This window comes from Pinus tabuliformis, chromosome 3_1 (genome assembly GCF_031772625.1).
Source record: "Pinus tabuliformis cultivar Carrire ecotype Pingquan chromosome 3_1, CPIR1, whole genome shotgun sequence".
Lineage (NCBI taxonomy): Eukaryota > Viridiplantae > Streptophyta > Pinopsida > Pinales > Pinaceae > Pinus > Pinus tabuliformis.
In genome coordinates this window covers 203,634,915-203,660,105 of record NC_142301.1, presented here as the reverse complement: position 1 = coordinate 203,660,105, position 25,191 = coordinate 203,634,915, and the positions used below count along the sequence as shown (strand labels likewise).

General features: G+C 38.0%; 1 protein-coding gene across 4 annotated transcripts in view; it reads right to left on the bottom strand.

Annotated features, from left to right (window-relative positions):
• Positions 1-25,191, bottom strand: part of LOC149186504 (IMP-specific 5'-nucleotidase 1-like) — a 355,273-nt gene that overhangs the window by 94,055 nt on the left and 236,027 nt on the right. For 2 of the 4 annotated variants that reach the window (XM_089411011.1, XM_089411013.1), the window contains 3 exons: positions 13,376-13,457; positions 13,225-13,242; positions 12,947-13,076 (listed from right to left, as the gene is read on the bottom strand). In XM_089411011.1, coding sequence (XP_089267137.1) covers positions 12,947-13,076; positions 13,225-13,242; positions 13,376-13,457 — 230 coding nt within the window. Of the gene's footprint in view, positions 1-12,946; positions 13,077-13,224; positions 13,296-13,375; positions 13,458-25,191 lie in introns of those variants that run through there. The other 2 variants (XR_016255698.1, XM_089411012.1) reach the window with 2 other exon arrangements.

The window sequence follows — 25,191 nt, the reverse complement described above, 5'->3', positions numbered from 1 at the left end:
TTTTCTGCACCAGATTTGTAAATAATATCAAAATCAAAACCTTCTAACCATAGTGTCCATCTTAGTACTCTGGTACTACCTTGTTCTAACAATCTTTTGTTTGCCAACATCTGTTTCATATGCTTTAGATCTGTTCTGACATTAATTTAACACTTTTCAAGAACAAGTGAAATCTCTTTATTCCTCTCTTTACTGCAAGTATTTCTTTATGAGAAGAAGGATACTTTTTCTCTGTATCATCAAAAGATCCTGAGGAATAGGCACAAACCAATTCTTTTCTTCCATGCTTTTGTAACAAAACTGCAGCCCAAGTGTGATAAGAAGCATCTGTTTCAAGTATAAAAGGAAGATTAGTATCAGGAAGCTTGAGTTTCGGCAAACCATTAAGCTTACTCTTAATACTAATTACTGCTGCTGTGATTTCATCTGTCCAACTGACAACTTTCTTCTTTAGTCTGTTCTGCAGTATATTTGTATCCTTTGATTGTTTAGCATAAAATTTTCTTATATAATTCAGACATCCAAGAAATCTCTGCAGGGTCTTTACATTGGCAATTATATCAGGAAACTTTAATAGATGGATTAGCACATGTGGCTGAAGTTCTACATGTCCTTTTTCTATGTGTAAACCCAAGTAATCAATCTTGACTTTTCCAATCTGAAACTTCTCTTCTGAATCTGAAAGTACTAATCCATGCTTATATACAAGTTGGTAGAATTGTTCTAAATGGATCTTGTGCATATTTACATCTCTACTAAATACAAGCAAATCATCAATATATACAATAATGTACTCTTCCCCACCAAAAATGTCTTCCATCCTTTTTTGGAATTCAGATGGAGCATTTTTCAAACCAAAGGGCATCACATTCCATTGATATTGGCCATGAGGAACAGTGAAGGCTGTTTTATACCTGTCAGCAGGAATAATACCAATCTGCCAAAATCCACTTTTAAGATCAAACTTGCTAAACACATTAGCATTAGCAATCTTAGCAAGTAACAATTCTTTGTTAGGCAGAGGATATCGAATAGGAAGAAGAGCATCATTCAAAGCCTTATAATTAATCACAAGCCTTTTCTTGCCTCTTTTCTGCTCACTATGCTTATTGACATAAAAAGCCGGGCAGGCCCAAGGGCTCTTGCAGGGTTCAATAAGCTTTTGTTCTAACAATTGTTCAATTTCTGCTTTGCATAATTCTTTCTCTTTTGGACTTATATGATTTGCACTGGCTTTTTGTGGCCTAGGAATATATCCTTCTCGATAAGGTAGTGCAACAAAATACTTTTCTCTTACCCAAAAGGCATCTGGCCTACTGGAAGTACAATCTGCACGAAGTTTATCAGAAATTTGTTGCAAAGTTTTGGGACCATGTAACTCTGCATTTTTTACGATCTTATTAATCTTGGTCAGATCTTGCAGACTATACTGGAGAGGATCCTGATCTTCAGGCTGCACATTAATTTTGTAATCACTGGAAGCAGGGATTGTGATAGGACCAGCAGTGGTGGAGAATATAACATAATCTTGTCCAAAAGTGACTGGCAAATATTTCTTCAGAAAATCTTGTCCTAACAGAACATCAGCACCAGTATCAAAACTATACAAAGTGACAAAAACCTGGACATCATTCAAGAAAATAGGAAATTCAGGAGCTATGTGACTTATTTCCATTAAATCACCAGTGATAGCCCTGAATTAGAGTTTAGTAGGTTGTCAATAATAATGAGGAATGGCTTTATATTTGCAGCAGCTACTCATAGCATCAGAATCTATTTGAGCATCCAAAGTATAAGGTTTAATGCTAGGGACTTTAATTCTTATTGGAATAACTACTCTGTCTCCGATGCCCATAACATTAAAAAGCTCAACATTTTTCTTTGGGGATATCTCTTCAATAACTGGCACATTTTTCATCAGTAGGCTTGTTAATTTAGAATTACAATCATCATAATCAGAAATAAGTATTTGAAGTTTGGATGACAACTGTATCATTTCTGACCTTGTATGATGAATTGAAGATTCCAAATCTGTGATCTTCTTTTTAAGAGCATCAATTTGATTCATACCTGGAGATACTGAAATCTGCAAAGGTCTGAACATTGAATCGAACTCTTTCTCGATGAAGTCATCATCATCTCTTTCTTCTTCTGAAAATCTTTCTTTCCTTTTGGATGGCAGTTGTTTCTCAAGATTCTCAAGTTTTTCAATCAATCTTCTTCTTGCCGTAAACTGAACTGGATCTAACTGTGCTAGATCAGCTTTGACTGCTGCAATCTTTGCTTGTATCTCTCCTGAGGAATTCAAACTGAACATTTTAATATCAGGAATGAATGTTTCATCAGAATCAGATGATTCTGAATCAATTGTTAATTTCCTGATTTCAGGAATTTCACTATCTGAAGATTCTGAAGAAGAACTTGAAACTTCAAAATATTCTCCATCAGAGTGGGATATGAGATCCCAATCTTGTGGATCATGTATTGTAGAAAAGAAATTCATTATCTTCATCTGCTTTTTATCTTTTCTTTCTCTGCAAGCGTTAGCATAATGACCTTCTTTACCACAAATAAAACACACACCTTTTTTAGAAGGTTTTGATCTTTTCCTAAATACTACCCTTCGTCCTTTAAATGATCTTTTGGAAGGAAAGTATTTTTTCTTTTTAGGAAAGTATTTATCAGCCTTGCAGGAGCAAGAGTTATCAAACTTTGCCTTTTTAGAAACCTTTCTTTCATTTTTCTTGTGACAACCAAAATTATAGGTTTCTTTGAAATTATTGCAAAGCTTTGTGCTAAAGTGCATCTGCTTTGAAAAATTCTTCTTGGCTTTGCTCTCTGCACATTCTTTCTACAATATTGTGACAATCAATTGGTGAATAGCTGCAAATGATTGTCCTTCCAAATTTACTTTATGATCTGCTATGTACTGGTTAATTAGATCAGGAATTTTACCAGGCATAGACTGGATGTAATATCTCAGATAGGCAACATTATGTGGATCACTAGCCTGATACAGAAGTTTTTTCATAACACAAAAATACTCTTGCAAGTAATCAATGTCGCATAACTTCTGGGAGAGAAATAGCTGTGAATGATGGGCTGAATCTTTAGGGACTAATCCAACAAATTCATGTTTTAATGCTTCAAACAGTGCTCTTAATGGATTAGTACTATGTTCAACTATTTGATCTTTCTCTTCCTCTGCAAGCCTTTCCCACCATTGCTTTAGTATGCCAGTAAAAGACCATACAATCTGAGTAACTACATCAGACCATGATACTTTGGCTTCAGCTTTCCTCTGTAATGCCCAAGCATGGACATTATGCAAAACAGCAATTACTTCATTATAATCAAGGCAATCAATATTTACTAACAATGAATTTCCATATCCTCTGGAAGCAGGATTGTCTAGTCTTATAGGTATAGATTGCAGATTTTCAGTATATCTGCTGAACAGGCTGGATGCTGATGCTTCATGTGCATTGGTATCACCAGCACCTCTTTTTCCTTTGTTGGAATGGAAAAAAGAATCACTTCTGTCTCTTTTAGAACTTGATTCACCTTGTGTTTGCTCACCAGTTACTCCTGACATGGCCATTATTGAAGGAGCAGATGGTTGGCCATTTTGTTTCATCAAAGAACTAAGGCTGACATAGTTCTTTGGTAGTCTTAGACTTTCAACAGAAGGAAGATCAGCTAGTCTATTCTTCATCAACTCTGTCTTTTCTCTAGCTAGATTGATTCCTTTCTTGATCTTCTCAAGTTTGGCTTTATCTATATTCTCTATCCCTTTAAAAAAGATTTGCTTTGATTCATCAGAATTGGAGGAGAATTTCAGCTTTGAACTTAAGACATCTACTTCTCTATAATGAGGTGGAGAAGCAGGAGTGGGGAGTGCATTTGTAAGATGTTCCAAAGACTTGGAAATGATACCCATGTTTGACTGAATATTATTTAACTTTTGTGTGTGTGTATCTTGGATTCCCAATGTCTCAATATAACCAGTATGCATCTTTTTTATGTGCTCTTTAATTTCTAAAACATCTCGGGCTATATCATCAATATTCTGAAGCATACAAACTATTTGGTAGTTTGTATAATTATGCAGCTTTTCATTTTCATTCTGATCTGGATCAGAAGTTGCTCTCATAGATAACCATTGGAAATCTGCTTTCTTCGTTCCATTGCTAAATGTCCTTCTAGAATTTCCAGATTCTAAATATCTTTCTGGTATTTTTGCAGTAACTTCTGACTGAGCTCTAGGAAGTGAGAAACTTTTGATATCAGGTATAAAGACTTCAGAGCTAGGGGATTCATCAGTCTGGAATGTAGAAGATGAAGATGGAACACAGAACTGACAATCATCAGGTTTATGAGAGGTGGATTTTCTATGATCCTCTCTTGGAGCAGAATGTCTTGATGATAAACTTCTGGGAACAGGGGGTATATGTGGATTCCTACCACCCAAAATTGTAGATCTAGGGAAGGATGACATAGATCTAGTAAGTGAAGGAGTGGTAAATTTAAGACCAGAGGATCCGTCAGGATGATGGACGAGAGACAATTTCGGAGGAACTTTAGATGTTTGCAGTTGAGGATATTTCTGTGAAAGTGGAATATAAGTACTATTCCATTCATCTAGAAGAGTACATTCTGCAAAACCAATCTGTAGGGGAGCAGTGTTACCAGGGCCAACAATAACACCTTCTTTTAAAGCTCTACCAGCTAACTTTGGATTCAGAGGAGGCATGGAGGTGGAGACAAATCTCAGGCATATAGAAGCATGGAGCTAAGCAATCTGTGACTGTGGGGCAATGTCAAAACCATAAAACTGAATATAAGCATTCAAGAATTCATTGATATAAGGGTCTGTCAATGAAACTTGATACCTAGGGATAACTGATGACCAAACAGGGCCATTATTGAGGGGCCTTTGGAATCCTCCCAATAAAGCGTCGTCGAAGTTATTCATTCTTGTATCAAGGACACATGTCAAGCATGAAGTATTTAGACCAGGACGGACTAGAGGATTAATTCCAAATTGTATGATACCGATATGGATATATCTATAACCATTTTCTAAACCCCATTTGATATTTTCTGGATGTATTAGTGGGATTTGATATACAGACTGGCCAGTGGAAATAGGAATATTCACATATGTAAATCTAAATAACTGAGCAGCTCGAAACTGGAAAACAGGCATTTTATAAAGCTTATCAATATCAATCTCTGGCAATGTCCAGTTAGGCTGTGGTTCAAATTCTTGTACTAATACTTTTTCATCATAGAGAACATCTTCATTTCTGGTTTTATTTAAAAACTTATTCATAAAAGACCATCGATTCTTATGAGCTATCTTTCTGTCTTCGGGCTTCTGAAGAGAAAACTCATTCATATAACCAGCCATTGAAAGAAAGTATGAGTAAGCACCTGAACAGAGGAGAATCAAAGCTTTTGTGCACCAGGAAAGCAAACACGGCAGTCCTTCGCCTTCACAGCTCTCTACCAGCGCCTTATCGCAAACTTAGACTCGTGGACAGTAGCTCAGACAAATACTACTTAATGGAAGAACCAGACAATTTAAAACAGCTCTTGGACAAAGAACCAGATATATATATATATATATATATATATATATATATCGCAATCGGGGGTTTTGGGTAGTGGCACACACCCGAACCCGCTGATTATCATTGCCGCTGAAATATATGTATATATGTGCCTATATACATAACCTTCTCCACTCCGATAATGTATTCTACTATACCTAAGTCTTTCTGCCCCCGATAGTGTATTTTCCATGTATGTAAAGGTTTTGACCGCCGATAGTGTTAAATGCATATATCTCTGGGTTTTGGCCTCCGATAGTGTTAAACGCATATATATATATGGGTTTATGCCTCCAATAGTGTTAAATGCATATATATATGGGTTTATGCCTCTGATAGTGTTAATGCATCCTTCACTCCTTTGATAGCTCCTGATAGTGTTAAACGCATATATGGCTCCCGATAGCTCATTTGCATGCATATGACCCTTTTGTGGCATACATTGCTCCGATAGCTCCCGATAGCTCTGTCTGCTTCCTCCATTGCTCCGATGGCTCTATTTGCTTCCTCTGGCTCTGTTTGCTTCCTCTGATGGCTCTATTTGCTTCCTCTGGTTCCTCGAATATTGCCATATTGACATCAATGACAATCTATGTCAACAACTATGCCGTCCCTCTCAACCAGGGAGCATCTCTTTGTCCAGACTCCCTCTTCATCTTAGGGAGATCTTTTCGTCATCGAAGAATCTTTCATGGCTTCCAACCATTTAATCAGAGTTATCATCATCCTCATCATACTTATCACATCAACGAGCATCTTCACCATATTGAAGATTGTGTACGTGCGCAACTTAGATAGCAAGTACAATCAAATCTATCAGAATCATGGAATCATTTCAACTTTATACATATCAGATACCCAAACTTAATTACAAACAAGAGATATGTACTCTTCAACATCTTGCTAGGGACTTTGTCATAAACCCTAGACTACTTCATAACAATTTTCATTCAATCTAGGGTTTCAATGTTTCTTTGAAAGGTGTAACATACCCTACTACAACATATAGCAAACCCTAGAAACAATTCAAACAAATATAGATCTACAAGGCATCTATCAACTTTCAAAATTCATATGTTAGATTTCCACTAGGAATTCATACAAAATCCTAGATTTCATATAAAAGAATCAATGAAAACCAGTCACAACTTAGTCATTAACATGACCAACTTCCACTAGGCGTAGTTGCAAACCCTAGATTTTCGATCAAACATCAATCCCACCCAAAACTCAGATTTCAACAATCTTACACAAATTTCAAATCATCATATTGTCATCCTATATCAAAGATTTTTACTTCTTCTAAGGCTTAACTCGAAAACCCTAGAATTTCACAAATATTATTATCCTAGAACGACAAACTTTTACTAGGGTTTAGTTCCAAACCCTAAGATTCATGACCACCGACAAATATGTCAACTCATACATCTAGGACTTCATCATCATGCATAAACATTTCATATCATGTGTTAGTCAAACCCAACTTCACAAAGATCAACAAGAGTTAGACATATAATAAACTTGTTAGACTAGGGTTTGATTAGACAAACACACTGACCAAGGAAATCATTTCTAAGGCATTATAAGGGTCTTTCTTACACATTCCACCAAACCCTAATGAGTTAGGGTTTCAATATAAGAACATAGCAAACCCAAAATTACCAAAACTTCAAAGGTTTGGGATTTTAGACTTTATCATTCAAGTCCAACAAGTTAAGTTTTCTTGGTCCCAAAAATGACATCATCAACAAGAACTTCAAATAGCATTTCACAATAACCCCAAGCAGGCTAGAGTTTCACACATTTTCAGCATACCCTTAGGTTAGGGTTTTCCAGAGAACCTGTCTAGGGTTCTATAAAATCAATTAAGAATAGGAGTGGAGTTGATTTATCAAGTGATGAATCACCCAAAATAAGAATCAATATGATTCACTATAGCTAGTCACAATAATGTTAGTAATAGATTGTCAAATGAATAAACATTTATTATAAAGAAATCAATGTTTTAAAGAAAACCTTAGTTCTTTAACAAACCTTGCCTTGAGAAGTCCTCTTTCATACTCCTTGAAAATATAGCAAATGTTTTCCTAATCAAGACAATATAGGGAGAATGATGATTAGCATTTAATATAATCAAAACTAAATTAGTACATGAAACCAAAAACTGAAAGGAAATGAGATACTTATATTTGAGAGTTGTTGGGGGCTCCCTCCAAAGCTTGAGGGATACCTATAAACTTACAAAAACAAACAATGTGTTTTCCCCAAAACATGTTAAAAACCTATAAATTCTAAAACATCAAAAATATAAATAAGATATCTAAGGCTACAAACAAAGGACTTAGTAGTGTAAGTCCCTTATGTCAGATTCTTTGGGTTTGGCTTTCTTTAGGTCTTCCTCTTCAGCATGATTGCCTTGATTCCTTCTCTCTTCTTGTTTCTTGGATTATCAGGGCAATCACTCCTGTAGTGACCCTTCTTATGACATTGATAGCATTCTACCTTGGACATGTCAACTTTCTTCCTTGGTCCTTTCGATTTCTTTCCTTTATGTTGAGCAATGTAAGCATTTGAAACATCTTCAGGATTGGCAACTAATGTTATCCTTAATTCTTCTTGACTGCAGGCAGTCCATAGTTCTTCAAAAGTGGGAGCTTCCTTCCAACTGTTAAGTCCTACGACACATGCACCCCCAATAGGTGGCAATCCTAAGAGAGCAGTGATCACGAGTTCTTTGTTTGGAATAATTTCATCAATGGCCAAAAGATCATCCCTGATTCTTGCTATCTTCACAAAGAAGGAGGCCATTGTGTCTTCTTTAGTCATCTTTGTGGTCCTTAGCTCATTCTTCAAACTTGCTACTTGACCAATGTTCTTAATAGTGAATAACTTTGACAAGGCTTCATACATTTCCTGAGCATGATTGATGTTGGCTATGAATGGGACAAGGTTGTCCTTTATTCCTTCTACCATTAGAGTCATGGCCACCAATTCTAGTTCCCTGAACTTTACTTTGTCAACATCACTGGAGTCTTATGTAGGCTTCTTTACTTTTCGTTGGACCAAGTCTAGAACCTTGTTCTTTTCAAGGACAAGGTCAATCATCTTCTTCCAAGACCTGTAGTTTGAGGCTCCTTCAAGTTTGTTCTCTCCCTTGATTGTGTTAGACATCTTTCTTGAATATAGTGGACTTCTTCCCTGAAATAACCCTTTTGAATGGTTCCTTGATTAAGTGCTTGAGACTACCTTTTTCTTCTTTCTTCACCTAAGCTATGATACCATGTTACAAAATCATAAAGGTAGAAAGATTTTCTTATACTTGATAATTACTTGTGATCTTCTTGATTTGTTACTACGATTCTTTTTATCTTCTTTCTTTTAGTTCATCAAGCAATTACCAAAGCAATAACACATAAAACAATGGACACCAGATGTAGGCACTATGCCAATGCAAAACCCCCCTCGAGGGGAAAACCTAGTGAAAATTGTCTTCCTTTCAATAGTATTCTTTGAGGCTCTTCACCCTAGACAAAGACCAAACCTTCCCTCCACACCAAGTCAGCCTCCCAGATTTTCAACCTCTCTTTCAGCAACTTCGACTATGTAGCAGCTTCCGACATTAGCAAAACTTGGAAGACTTCGATCTCCCAAACTAGGGCACAAAACAAAGAAAGAAAGGCACCAAAGTTTCGTTTTTCTTCTTCTCCTTAAACTCCACCCAACTCGCACTTCCTTCCCCTTCCTTTTTTACTTCGCACTTCTTCTGGCTTCAAGAGATATCGAACTTCTTATGAGAGAGTGTGCTCCAAATGAATTCGACTTCCTTCTATTTATATGCTTCAAGGGAGGTCGAATCGATGTCCTTAGGCCGACGTGATGTGGAGGATACATAAATTACATTTGACTCAATAATTAAACTTTTTACATTATTCAAAAGCCCAAGAAGGGTCTCTTTAAAAGAACAATGACTCTATTGACTCAGAATAAATCCTAGAAGTCCTCAATGGGGACTTTGACCTAAAACATGGTGACCCAAGCATGAAACCCATGCTTTAATAAGTCACAATAATAATAATAATAATAATAATTTTCTTTATTCTTTTGACAAATACATTACAAGATGACTCAAATACATTAAATCAAGACCAAACCTAGTTACATTTTCCAACATGACTGGGATTTCTGTTGTTCTAGGGCTAATTGTTGCATGCATTTACTGCTTAATATTGTAGAATTTGTCTCTATTATAGCATTTCCTTCAATGTATGGGCCATGTAATAGGAGCGAAATCTCCTAGGGGTAAAATTTGACCTTGACAAGCCATTTCTCTTGCACATCAAAGTATAAAAGCTACAAGGTTGCTTCTTCTTGACCAAAAAGGAAAACAAAGTGATCTTGAGGCCTCCTTGACTGGGAACCAAGAAATCCTACTCTTACTCAACATAGACTCCATTCTCCCAAAGATTAAGGCACTGATATAACAAGGGTGGTCACTAAAATCCACGTTTTCTCACATCCTTATAGGCCTAGCCACATTAGGGTGACTAGGGCATCAATTTCTTGACAAGCTAGCCATCAAAAAATTTCGATCTCCTAGGATCTCCTGCACTGGCCTTTCCTCTAGCCCTCCTCCAATTTTGAAGCCATTCTGACAGACGAGTTGGAAGGAAAGTCAAGCCCTAGCTTCAAGATCAAAACTTGCCCTGCCATCCTCAAAGCTAGTACCTCATAGGGTCAAGACAACATCTTCAAGTGATATTCTTTCCTTGATCCTTTCCCCACCTTGTCTAGGGTAAGAATATCATTGGTTGCTTCATACTTTCCTCATACCCTAGACTGGGTCCACTTGGCCCCATGTGGTCTCGCTCCTTCAAAAGAGTCAAGACCATTATTCAAGAACCATTCGGGATACCAATTCTAACAAGGATTTAGGAATTGGGGAACTCCTTTACAAGCCTATTGTCATAAACCTAACCCTCAAAATCCTCTCTTCCTTTCCCTAGAAACACATACTACCTTGCTTAGAAAGCAAGCAAGCTTCATCCCTCGATCTTTCTGGGAAAGGGTTTAGGTCACTCGTATCCATTGACTTATCATTCAGTAGTGACTCCACACATATCAGGGCTCCTCCCATCAGTGAAAATCCATAAATAGAAGAGAGCCTTAGCTGAGGTGATAGTGGGCTAAGTCTCCATTTGTTGCCCTTGGCCTAGCATTTGCCCTTTAGGGATTCCCCTTAGGTCCCCTGCTAGTTTGAGTGGTAACACTACCTTTCAATGCACAACCTCGAGTCAAGACATAAGACTAGATACCAAGTGAACTGCGTTAGAAATGTTGGGCCTCGTTGATTTCAAGTATACAAGACTTTCCACAAACTACTGAAATAACGCGGCATTCACTCTCAGGTGTCTGAACCACTATATGCTATCAACTTAGCGCCCATTTCAAGTGGCCTCCAGGCACTTTTACACTCTTCCATCTTAAAATTAGTCAACAAGTCCCCTGCATGTTTGGATTGAAAGAGAAAAATTACATCATCCCTTTTCCACAATTGTATTTCAAGTAATGAAGCATTCCCAACTCCGTCATCTTAAACTCGTCCTTCAATATTTGTTTAGTGCCATCAATCATTTTGTACTATAATGGTGAAATCCACTGTGTAGAGGACCACTATTAAAATTTGACCATTACACACCTGGACATAAAGATTAGGATTATATGGGTTAGTTTTCAATCTATCTACCAATGGTGGTGTACCACACCCTTCGTGCTTGCTTCAAGCCATACAAGGCTTTCATCTACCTGTAGAGCAAATGCTCCTAATTGAGTTGCACATGCCACAAACCCTTGTGGTTGTTACATGTAAATTTCCTCATCCAAGTCACCATTGACGAAAGTATTCTTCATGTCCATTATCTGAAACTTATTTGAAAGTGAGAGGCCGAAGCAATCATAGTTCTGATGGTATTGATTTTAGCAACATGACCTAAGGTCTGATTAAGGTTGATTCCTTCTTTTCATGAGTAACCTTTGTCAACAACTCTGGCCTCATGTTTCTCAATCCTACCATCTAACATAAACTTGTCTTATAGACCTACTTACAACCAACCACAATCTTAACGTTTTGAAGTTCAGTTGACTCCCAAGTCTGATTCTTCAGCAAAGAGTTAATTTCCTGTTTCATCGCACATTCCCATTCTTTTCCTTCAGCTTCATTATACTGTTAAGGGTCATTGCCTTCATGACCCTTGTTATTAAGGCATAATTAATGTGTTTCCAGCTAGTTTAAAGCTTGCTTGGCGAATCTCTGAGGTACTTGTTGAATTTGACTGACCGAGACTCTTGCAGGAGGCAATCCCCTTGACTTGCTTTGTTTTGCAGCTTTAGCTTCCCTATCCTCTTTATAAATGGCATTCTAGCTTGCATGTTTAGTGTATCGGGGCAAATCCCAACCCCATGACAAGTCTCCCATGAGTATAAGACCCTCGAAAAGCTTTCCCATGGATGTTACACTCCCATTCACATGTAACATGATGCCAAAGAGGATAATCACTTTGAGGAGCAGCCCAGGTATTGTGTGTTAGCTCCTTCAGCTGCACTTTGATTGGAATAGATTATCATTTCAGCACTGAAAATCACAGGAAAATAGCTGTTGCTTGCTGCACTCACAAACTTGTAGGGTGCATGCACTATCTGCTCCAAAATCCTAGTTGAATTCCCGTAAGAACTCCCAAACCTAGCAGAGAATGAAATGAAAAGAAATAAATGATTTTTTAAGGGATTTTGTTTTAAAATGTTGCTTTCAAAACCCTAGCTTCACAATAAGTTTGTCCCTCTAAGTTTTCAGCTTCAAAAATTCATTTGAAGGGCTTAATATGTTTTCTTTGGGGCAAGACTCACAGCACAGGACCCACCTCCCCCACCACATCATTGTATTAATAAAAATGGATGGTGTTTTTTGTCGTTTTCAGGCAAATGGTTCCCTGTGTAGGCAGGGCATTTGGGAGCAGGAAACATCACTACCTGCGATGTAATCTTGGGAAGATGGCAAGCAGTCATGCAATGAAATCTAGGGAGAATGGCAAGCAACCATGCCTTGACAAGATGTGTCCTTAAATAACATATATTTATTTCACATTCTAAACATTTTACTAAGGTGTTTACTATATGTTGTCAATCAATTAAACAATAAACAAAACCATTGTGCAATTTGTATACCAAACTGGGTGTGTTCATTTTCTATAATTCATCCCGTTTAATTCAAAATGCTTCTGTTCTTTTTCTACAATACCTTTCACTTGCATATACTTTTAAGCTGTGACATAACTTACAGGATTGAACACTTTGAACGAGTTGCAGAGTCATTCCCACTGGCAGTAAAACGATCTCCTACATGCAAGGTATCATAAGGCCTTTTACCAAGATAGCTCATCAGTGCTCCAAGTCCCACAGACTTATTCCCTAAAAATAAGGAACACACATGAGAAAGGACCTTGTACATAATCATACAGTTGCAAAAGATATGAAGTTTGCTAAAAGCTTTTGCAGAAGACAGGCCCAGCAATGGCCTTATAGTATGATACATGTTCAGAGGATAAAAGCAACGTACCAATGTCCACAAAGACATCTGCACACAAACAGACAAAAGTGGAGGAGTAAAAGTCTAGCAAACATTATAACCTAAAGTAACAAGTGAAACATTCATTCAGAAAGGTTCCATAGAATTATATTGGTGTTTCCATATCATGCATGTTACTTACCAGTGCCACCATTAAAAGCACAAAATGGCAACATGGCATCCACCAGCTGCATCTGAACAGTTAAGGTCATCTCTTCAAGGACCTGAAACTCCAACAACGAAAGTTCAAACAAACTATATTAATAATTATAGCCATTTCATCTAGAGAGACAGTCACCTATGTTATAGAAAACCATAATAGACTTGTGAATGATGCTTAGAGGGGAAAAACCAAGAAAAGTTAGTGAAGACCTAAGGAAATAGACCCATAGTGTAACAACCCATCTCAAATCACGAGCAACATAGCAATATTAGCATGCATGTGAGGCATGCATATGGTAGCTACATATGCATGCATCATATACATTGCACTAGTATATATAAATATATATACACATCGACTATATATCGACTATTCATGGAGAATGTCTAAATTTGAGATAAATGAATTAATTATCAAAGGTGTAAATTAAATGCCTAATTCTCGTAAATGGAAGAATACACACTCATTAAGAAATATAGTTGAGTTTATTCATATGTTACATATATAACCCAAAATGTGTACTAATAAACTAAACCCATATACCTTATGATTAAACTTGACATTTTATAAAACATAAAGTAAATTGTAATATTTAAAATCATCATGGTCTTATACTATTTTATAAAATAAAGTACCAACTGTCATAATTAATATGACACCATTCGATATGGTGAGGATATGATTCAATTAAAGGTAGATATCATGACAAAGCAGCCACCGCCTAACAAAATCTTATCCTTCCATAAAGGCGGTGAGCAGATGCGTAGAGAGGGAGGAACCTCTGCTATTTAAAGGGGGGTTCGATGCCTGTGAAGGGGGGATGGACCGTGAGGGGGAAAACTGAACCGGGGGCTGTTGAAGGACGAAGGAGAGTGCTGAAGGAGAGGAAATTATCCATACTACTGGTAATTCGGAACTATTGAGCCTTACTTGTTTTGAAGTCTCTGGGCACGGGGGAACAGTATGCTTCGGTTGAGAGGCATACTGGATTGAGTATCCAGGTATACTCGGTTCGGTTGGGTGGTTTGGTCATTCGGTAACGAGAGAAGTTCTGCAGCAGATCAGCGCAACAGCAGTGGCAGATCAGGTAAGTACTCCATCAAATAGATTAATACCGTTTCACAGCTTCATTAATCTTTACAGTTTCGGTAAGAACTTCTTTAATTTAGGACAGTCATTACATATGGTATCACAGCTGGTTCAACTTTCGGACCTGTTAAGTTGTTAAAAGATTTAAATTTATCAAAATAAGGTGGTGGTAAAGCCATTTAAATCATGCATTCAATAATAAATCTGACTGAAACTGTCTGTTAGCACTCTGCAAAACGTTAGGTAGCCGGAACTGTTGAGGCCTTTACAGATGAGCAGAAAAGTACTCCATCTTCTGTTTTGAAAGAATATTTTGAAGAAACAGATGCAACTCAATCCACTGATATAACACCAGAAGTTGTTGAAAACTTTGTTGCTGAGCAGCAAAAACTTTCATTGTCAGTTATTCAAGAACGTAAAGAGACAGATACAACTGAAGACACCAACACAGCACCAGAAGCTGTCGAGACCTCTGCTGGTGAACAGCAGGGTATTTCATCATCAGTGTTGAATGAAAATAGTGAAGAAACAGATATAGCTGAAGCCACTAAAATTATGAAGAGACAGACATAGCTCAAGCTAGTGATACAGCAGCAGAAGTTATTGAGAACTTTTTATAGAAATGAAAATGCATTGGTAGAAAAAGAAACAATGTTGATGAAGGAGCCACACAAAGAATTCAACATGACTGCTATCACAAATGCAACAACAGGCACAGTTGTTGGAAATGAAAGAAACCATGAAAATACAGATGCTTATAAACAGCAAGGTGTTTCATCCCCAGATTATGGATAAATTCTCGCTACCAGATCTTCTGAGTTTAGGCCTTGCAGATTTCGTAGAGCTTATTCACAGATTGGATGAGGGTAACATCATTGGCAGGATCATTGACATAAGTAGAGTCCCTTGTACTCTGTGATAGTAGTCGCAGATGAAACATTTGGACATTCAAAGCTTGAAACACTTCTTGTGGTTAGAAAGCTTCAGAACACTGTAAACTAAAATAAGATTAGTAAAACAATGTGGGTGGACAAAACGTTTATAATGACAGAGACAAAGAAACTGATACATTCATTGTTATGAGAGTCTTGCTGCTTGCATGACATCACACCGCACATGAGACAGCTTGGGAGGCACACAAAGATTTCTGAGAAACAAGATAACCCAGGCAAGGCAAAACAATGCTAAATCTAAGAAAAGAAAGTCAATCACGCCATTTATTTTATTGATTGAGAACAGGACAATTAGCTGGTGAGATTCTACTCGTAATATAATGAAAAAGTAGTTATAACTTATCACCATGCTTCCTTGAAAGAAAAATGCATCATGCTAATAATTGGTAGAGTGCAGATTTTAGATATTCGATATAATGATGCTAATGATGCATTTAGATATTCAATATAATGATTGTCAAACAGTTAATAAGATAGTGAATGTCAGACAACTTTTCTGATAAAGTAACATCAAAACAATCAAGCAAATCAACATTAGGTAGCTTAGTAAGTGTTCTGATAATACAAGAGTCGCAGAGTAATACTAAATTCTACCATTAACTCAGGCATACGAATCCAGGGTATCGTTGCAGTAATTTTTAATTACTAGGAACTTTCCATTCTGTAGGGTTGCCTAGAAGAACACCAGAACAATACATATATTCTTTTTACACTGCTGCATAAAATAGACCCACCTGTTGCTTGATTTAAGGGAATTTACAGAACATAGAGAATCATATTGCAAACAGGAGACAAAGATATTTGCTGCACAGATTGATCCTTGGAAGGATACTGACACACAAAAAAAAAATAGATTCGAATTCACTTAGAGACAGAAAACTCCCAATTCAAGACAGCAATACCCGACATTCCCCAGTGTCATACAATGATGTTTAAACTTTACATAGACAGAGGCATTGGCCAGTAAAGTTATCATGACTGAAGAAATAGTAGTAAGCGAGGAGCAGGTTGATTATACGCATTATGAAGGAAGACAAACAGAAACATCCACTCCCCCTCCGTTGCTTTTGCCATCACCACCGCCAGATAGTAATTTATAACCGTCGCTGCCAGTGATAGGGGCGTCGAAGGCCCTCCCAGGTGATGACGCTGGCGTGCAAGGCGCATGTCAATGGATTTCGACTTGTCCGATGCCAGCTAAAGCGATGGCGTGTTAAAAAAAAAAAGAGCGTGAGTCTGATAGTTAATTGACGCGTGAAGAATTACGTGCCCCATGGGCTGTTATGAGTCATTATACGCCGACATAAAAGTTTTTTTGGGAAAAGCATGGGAGATTGTCTATCGGTGCCCGCCGTTTAGCTTTAAATAAACGGAGATTTTCTTGGTTTTAAGAGAATCCGTTAGATATTCGCGAATTTGAAAGTTCTACGGTGGAGTGCCTGGGGAGAGAAGGGAGGGATCCGCGTGAGACATTCGTTCGTTCTGTAACTGCTAGTCGTGACGGTGGTCACGGCCTGGGATGCGTATATTATTATCACCTGCTTTATAAACTTTGACCCATGTGAATTTTAAAAGAATTGCCTGCATACGAAACCTCCAGCTCCTTTTCTCTTCAAACAGTGATACGCACTTAATTCCTGTAGCTCGCACTCTTCAACAGTGGCTCACTCTCTGTGTAGCTTGGTCTGTAGCATATCTCTGTGTGGCTCACTCAATGACTCGCACTTCATCACAGTAACTCACATATATCTATGGCACGCATTCCTTATCTCTGTAGTTTGTAGGGTGACTCGTTCTTTTCCACAGTGGCTCATATTTCTCTATATAGTTCGCATTGTTTACCAGATGACTTGCATTATATTTTCTACAGCTGTTTTGTATACGTTGCGGCTCACATTGAGGCTCGCATGGTCCGTATTTACTCTGTGGAACGCTTTACTTTTGAGGCTCGCTCTATACTCTATATTCAGAACACAGTACCCTCGATGACTATGATCTATGATCTATGATCGCAAATAGAGACAAAGTAAGGTATAGAGACGAGGCCGCAATTTGGGGCAACCTCGGAGTTGCAAAGGAGCTGAAACCGAGTCCCAATAATACCTGAGGGTTGAAATGACTTCTGGTCACGTATTCAATTGACTGGGAATTTTTCATTGCAGCGATTGGATGCATACAAATATATGATTTTACTGTATGGCTGAATTGTTGATATGCAGAGGGAAGATTTGATAGCTCGAGTCAGACAGTTTAAGAATTGATCTGAGTAGAATTACTATGCTCTGTAGTAAAAAAAAAAAAAAAAAATCCGAGGTTTCTCAGATAGATCAGGATCATCGACATATATTTTGATGGGGCGTTACGTCCTTGTTGTGATAGTCAAGACCTGTGAGAGTTCAAACTATGGGACGAGCCATTACAGAAAAAGGGTTGACTTCTAATTGTAAGGGACGAATCCGGATCTGCTTTATTGGGCCGAAACTAAGGTTATTGTAGCAAAACTCCTTCAGTTTAAATTCACAACAAGCTAGGCTCCATAGAGAGCAAAAGATAGTTCAGCTTTCGAGAGTAAGACAACTCCAAAGAATAGTTGTAGTGTCAATCATTTCTGCTTGATGCCCCGGAAACTGAGTAAGCATACAACCTTTACAGGAATCTGAAGCAGTCCAGTCTCAGGGAATAAATCTGAAACTAACTGGGCTTGGTTCTCCAATTTCAAGTTTACCAAAGGATATGAAGTCAAATATCCAGGAAAAGTCTGTGGAATATCATGCAAACGTAGAAGGCAATGACATTAACAATTTTCCTGGTCGTGAAGATAAAGCTTCTGAAGGAGCAAATGTGACAGATGCTGACACTACAAGGCAACAAGAAATGGTTGATAGCAAGTCTAACAGTGAAGGTTTCAGTGTGCATCAATGAAGAAGTGCTCCAAAATGCACACACGAAGACAAAGACTGAAGAAAATAGTTCTCATTTAGAATCTTATGGTGTTGATCCTCAAGCAGGAGTTAAGTTAGAGCCTATGACAGAATTAGATACCCGTAAAGTGGATTCTAATATTGAGCAAGTTGGTGGGAATTCCACACTGGGTAAGAAGATACAAGACATGCAAGAGAACCCTTTGAGAAATGGAGTGCAAGAGAAATCAACTGAAGACAATGAAAGCATTGATAATCAATATCAGCAACAAAAGACCGAAAGTTCAGATGGAAGTGGAGTGCATGCAGATGAACAGGACAAAGGGAAGGAAAACACTGTGGAAATGGATATAATTGAGCCCTCATATATTATCTTAGATACACAATTACTTCTGATGAATTGATAAAAGAAAGTAGTTTGCAGAAGAGTCTTCTTCAGGGAGTTGAACAAGAGACAGAACAAGCAGAGGATTTATCAAAATTTGATCAAAGAACTGATTGTCAATGCACTTAGGCTAGAAGTCAGTAGAAAATTGGGGATATCCCATATCAAGGCATTGCAGCTTGATCTGGAGGAAGACTTGTCAAAAGTGGCTGATACAGTTGCATTAGCAGTAAAGCAAGATCGTTAGAGGTCTGGTAAAGCAAGGCCACATGAAACAGAAAATCTCAAAGACCTGAAAAATTGTGCAGAGAATGAAAGAACTTTGCAACCAGTTTTTCTTTATGGTCACAGGGGAGAAGGATTTGTTCGATGCTGGAAATGATGTGGATCAGTCAGTGCCTCGTTCTGAATATAAAACAGGCAAAGCAAAAGGAATTTTGAGTAGAAAAGAGATTGGATATAAGTTTGATGATCCGAGAGAGACTTACAAACAACAAGAACCAATGCATGATGAAAAGCACCAAAATAAACATGCCAGAAGTATTGAGAAAAAAACAGGGAATTTGATGGTCGAGCCATGGTGGGAGCAATGACAGCTGTGTTTGGTGCAACAGCAGCACTTGCAAGCCACAAGATGAAGCAAAATGGCTTGTTTAAAGGGACTGAGCATGTTGAAGCTTCTATTGACTCTGGCCTTGACTGCAGAAATGGAGGCCAACTAGAGGACACTAATAGGAGTGTTGACCATACTATTGACACTGATGAAACTGGAAATGAAAAGACGAAGTCAAATATAGTAAGCAGTTTTGCCGAGAAAGCAATGTCTGTTGCTGCCCCTGTAGTTCCTACCAAAAGGATGGTGAAATTGGACCATGAAAGGCAAGAACGTTGATTGCCGTATTGGCAGATTTGGGGCAAAAGGCGGTGTATTACGACCAGTTGGTAAAGCTGCTTAGCTTTGGGGAGGTTTGCGTGGTGCTATGAGCTTAACTGATAGGCTTCTAATGTTCCTTCGCATTGCTGAACGGCCTTTGCACCAGAGATGCCATCAAGGACCGAGGGATGAACAATGTTCTTGCAGGGAGAATAAAAACGGTTTCTTGAGATGCTTCACACAGACATCGGCAGCATTGATCTAGAGTGGTGGAAGGATATTCCACCTGATGATGCAAACTGGCCTTTCCTGCTGATGATAAAATGGACGAGATTAACTCCTTGAAGAGTTGAACGAAAAGGAGTTGACGTATTCTCTAGAGATAAGTACTTTCTTGAATATTTTGATATTATGCTTTTAATTATTATTAGTCTCTTGTAATTGTAAATTTTGCTTAGATAGATTCGTTTTTATTATTATTTATGCTCCAATAACAAACAAGTGGTAAATGATGTTATATTCTTACAAACTTCTAGATATTTATTTTGTTAGTCATCCTCCTTTATAATTACTAAGGGACTCACTCCTCAACCTGTCTTCTTCTACCTTGCATAGAAACCACAAGTTGTTGAATGGTTAGAATCTGCTCTTGCCTTTTATAATCAATGGTGCTCTGTAATGATATATTCTTCACTGTTGGGTTGACGCGATTTAGGAACATCTTTAACAATTGTTTAAAGGCTAGTTCTGTTGTTGCATGCCTACCTCATACATGGACAGAACCATCTCATAAACCTTAAACCTCACACATTCTACTGCTGGTGCATTTGAATACAGTTAATACAGTCTTTTGTTATTTGCTCCTGTAGTTATTGTTCGGGACATTTCAATCTCTAAGATATTTTGCTGAGATGTGATGAAAATTCTACTCTACTACAAACTCGTAGATATTCCTCCTTAATAATTGAGTTTGTATAAAGTTCTTCTATGAGACCTTTCTTCAAGTTCGTATGAAAACTTCTGTAAGTGTTTTCTTAATAGTTTTACTTCAGAAAATATATATATACTGTGGTCAAATAACATTCAATGAGGCCTCTAAAGAGTCACATATAATATCTTCCTTACTCAAAATTACCCCAGCTGTTATACATAATTTAGCCATGTTATTATCTATACCACAGTAAAAGATGTAGAATTCCCTCCTGTATATTCTCTTAGTTTCTAATAAATTCTGAGTTCTGTGTGAAGGTTACAGTGATCCCTTTTTGCACATCAGTTGTTATCTGTTAGCTATAGGTAAGCAGTTTTCCACTATACTTTCAGTTAAAATGATAACAGAACCAACCAATTGAGCTCAAGCGGTTATATATACCATTCACAATTATTCAACAAGGGATACACTGTTATTAAACACCATGTGATGAGGAACTAACTCAGAATTGCAAACAGCCATTAACTCATTCATGTAGAAGCATAAAAGTAACTAGTATAATGCATAGAACTTAAGTTCGGACCCTGGAATGTGCGCTGGCAAAAGATCTGGAAACAGTAGTTCACTTGGCATGAATATCAACTCCTTGGTAGTGAATCAGTCAATAGGAACGGTTACTACGCAACATTCAGACCTAATTTAGCAATAAGATAAGTGATGAATACAACCTGAGCAAGGGTTCCATGAGCATAAATTCAACCTATAGGGCCAAAGTGTTGGAAGAGTACTACCATTTAAACATAGAGCAGTGTTCGGTGTAGTATTGTTAAAAGAAATGTCGAGTACAAAATATGTTCCCAAAATGTGTTGCATACCATACTTTGAGCTAGGGATTTCAAACAGTTATATATAAAAGAATACACCAAATAACATTATTGTAAAAAGAAGGAATTGAGATTTGTCCTTGCTAATGACTGTCCATATGATGCATTTCGTTACCAAGTAAGACAATAACCCAGTTAGTTGTTACTGAGCAAACACATACAGATCAATGAAAGTTTGGAGCATAACGATATGTGCTCGTAAGATCAAATATCAAGTGTCAGTTAGCAATTTAAAGTCATGAGTTTTATGCACAGACAATACACGAAAGAATAATTATATTGTAAATATGAAAGCTAATGACATGAATAGATTATGGCAAGGTATGTTATACTTTAGATGACATGTATGAAATATACATAAGCTATGTGTTTTTGAAAATATTAAATGCACATGTTATAAATGCATGGACAAGTGTTTATGATTGCAGATAAAATCCGTTACCAAATGACCACGTGATGACAGAAACTTCAGAACAATTAAGGCTCAAAGAGATTCCATGAAAGGGTATTAACCCTAATTCTACTGGGAGGGGTGGAGGTGTTGCCCACCGTTTATCCTCTAAAACCTGGGGTCATGGGAGGATTGTGCGAGTCACGCTCCCCTAGACGTGTGATGATGATTGCCGGATGCCTACTGGGAAATCAGGTCGATATAGTCGACGCTGCCATCCTTAGAGTTTATGCATGGTTAGGTCAGTATAGCTGACGCCATGGCATACTCCAGTAGAGGACGGATAGGATGGGAGCGGAAGAGATTAGGAAGGATAGGATGATTTAGCATAGCTTGGGAACCTGGATTGGGCAAGGCATGACTATTAAAATTGGAAATCTATCAGCGTTCAAAATCTCAAATTTTAAAGTGTCCTCACGAGTATAAATGAAAAATTCAATCACATAATACAATCCTTACATACCTTAAAGGAATTATCAATACACTTTATAAACCCTTAACTTCGGGACGAAGTTCTTTTGAAGGAGGGGTGTATGTAACAACCCATCTCAAATCACGAGCAACATAGCAATATTAGCATGCATGTGAGGCATGCATATGGTAGCTACATATGCATGCATCATATACATTGCACTAGTATATATAAATATATATACACATCGACTATATATCGACTATTCATGGAGAATGTCTAAATTTGAGATAAATGAATTAATTATCAAAGGTGTAAATTAAATGCCTAATTCTCGTAAATGGAAGAATACACACTCATTAAGAAATATAGTTGAGTTTATTCATATGTTACATATATAACCCAAAATGTGTACTAATAAACTAAACCCATATACCTTATGATTAAACTTGACATTTTATAAAACATAAAGTAAATTGTAATATTTAAAATCATCATGGTCTTATACTATTTTATAAAATAAAGTACCAACTGTCATAATTAATATGACACCATTCGATATGGTGAGGATCTGATTCAATTAAAGGTAGATATCATGACAAAGCAGCCACCGCCTAACAAAATCTTATCCTTCCATAAAGGCGGTGAGCAGATGCATAGAGAGGGAGGAACCTCTGCTATTTAAAGGGGGGTTCGATGCCTGTGAAGGGGGGATGGACCGTGAGGGGGAAAACTGAACCGGGGGCTGTTGAAGGACGAAGGAGAGTTCTGAAGGAGAGGAAATTATCCATACTGCTGGTAATTCGGAACTATTGAGCCTTACTTGTTTTGAAGTCTCTGGGCACGGGGGAACGGTATGCTTCGGTTGAGAGGCATACTGGATTGAGTATCCAGGTATACTCGGTTCGGCTGGGTGGTTTGGTCATTCGGTAACGAGAGAAGTTCTGCAGCAGATCAGCGCAACAGCAGTGGCAGATCAGGTAAGTACTCCATCAAATAGATTAATACCGTTTCACAACTTCATTAATCTTTACAGTTTCGGTAAGAACTTCTTTAACTTAGGACAGTCATCCTTCCATAAAGGCGGTGAGCAGATGCGTAGAGAGGGAGGAACCTCTGCTATTTAAAGGGGGGTTCGATGCCTATGAAGGGGGGATGGACCGTGAGGGGGAAAACTGAATCGGGGGCTGTTGAAGGACGAAGGAGAGTGCTGAAGAAGAGGAAATTATCCATACTGCTGGTAATTCGGAACTATTGAGCCTTACTTGTTTTGAAGTCTCTGGGCACGGGGGAACGGTATGCTTCGGTTGAGAGGCATACTGGATTGAGTATCCAGGTATACTCGGTTCGGCTGGGTGGTTTGGTCATTCGGTAACGAGAGAAGTTCTGCAGCAGATCAGCGCAACAGCAGTGGCAGATCAGGTAAGTACTCCATCAAATAGATTAATACCGTTTCACAGCTTCATTAATCTTTACAGTTTCGGTAAGAACTTCTTTAACTTAGGACAGTCATTACACATAGTTGCTCTTAATGACTCAAGGACCCTCAGCAATGAAAAAAAATTATTAACAACAAAACATTAAAATTCCATTCAAGCTATAATACATGGTGAATATTTAAGGGTCAAAGGGAGTAAATGAAAGCTTCAAGAGAATTAATTAAAGAATTATCATTCCTTGCTTTCTTATACTTCAAAGGACTGCAGTAAATTTTGCTGTTAATTTGTTTCACAACTGTTTTATACTGAAACAGGAGATGCCCACCCAGCCCTACATGTCAAACACTTGGACAATGGATACTTGTTGTCGCTGTGTTTGACACTCATGGACATGTGCCTTGTGCACGAACATGTTAGCTTTTTGGATTACTCAAAAAGTGTTTTCACCTTGCTAGAACAGCACCATATCTCCTAGTGCCTCAACAATGCTTTATGGAAATATGGATGATTGACCTTGTGAGAGTGTTGCTGTGGTGCCATTGCCTAGGAGGTCGTTACCCTATTTTTCTTGTTGACTGATCCAGTGGGTGCACACAATGGGGGAATTAGTTCCTCAAGTAGGAGAGGTACCTACCTACTCGGAGGTGCATTTGGGCACTCATAGGAGGGCACTTAACCCTTGGAATTTAGGACCACGTGATATGAGGTATGTGATGTATGGATGAGCCCTTGGTTGGTCCATGATGAACATGCACATGGCGGAGGTGGCTTGTTCTTAATTTGCTATACTTCAAATGCATGCTTATGTGGCTTTCTTCTTTGGCGAGTTAGAGACCTTGTGATGGCATGTTGCTTGAAGGATGCCTTGCACGCTTGAGGAAAAGCATTCGACATGTTGAAGGGGCGCATTGAGCCATACATGGCGTTTGGTTGCTTGGATGCTTGAATGGAGGCCTAGAGTTGAATTAGGGATGCCCAAGTTACAATAGTGACCATGTAGGTGAAGTGGACTTGGATAAGCACATAGCTTGGAAGGAGTAATGGTGTTTGAATGGGCTTGTGGTGGAGTGTGGACACATCTTGTGTAGCAACATCACCATGGAGCTTTAACACGTGTATCCTTGGAGTGTATCATTTCACGTGTGGACCTACTTGTTTGTAAGAGGTTAATTGTAAGGGTTTAGGCCCACTTATGTATTGTTAGCCTCCTTTACCTCTCTTATATATAGAATAAGGAAAGTGTCAATCATTGTTCTTCATCTTAAGTTTAGAGATGAATCACTAAGTTTTCATGAGGAGAACCTACAAAGGATGTGGTAAGAAGAGTGTTTTTATTTGTCTCTCCTAGGTTTTCTTCTTTATGAATTATCTCTCTTGTCTGTGCCATGGTTTCTTGGGGCACTTTGAGCATCCTACATACTAGGGTTTTGATTGCATGCCTTCGAGTCTTGGAGAT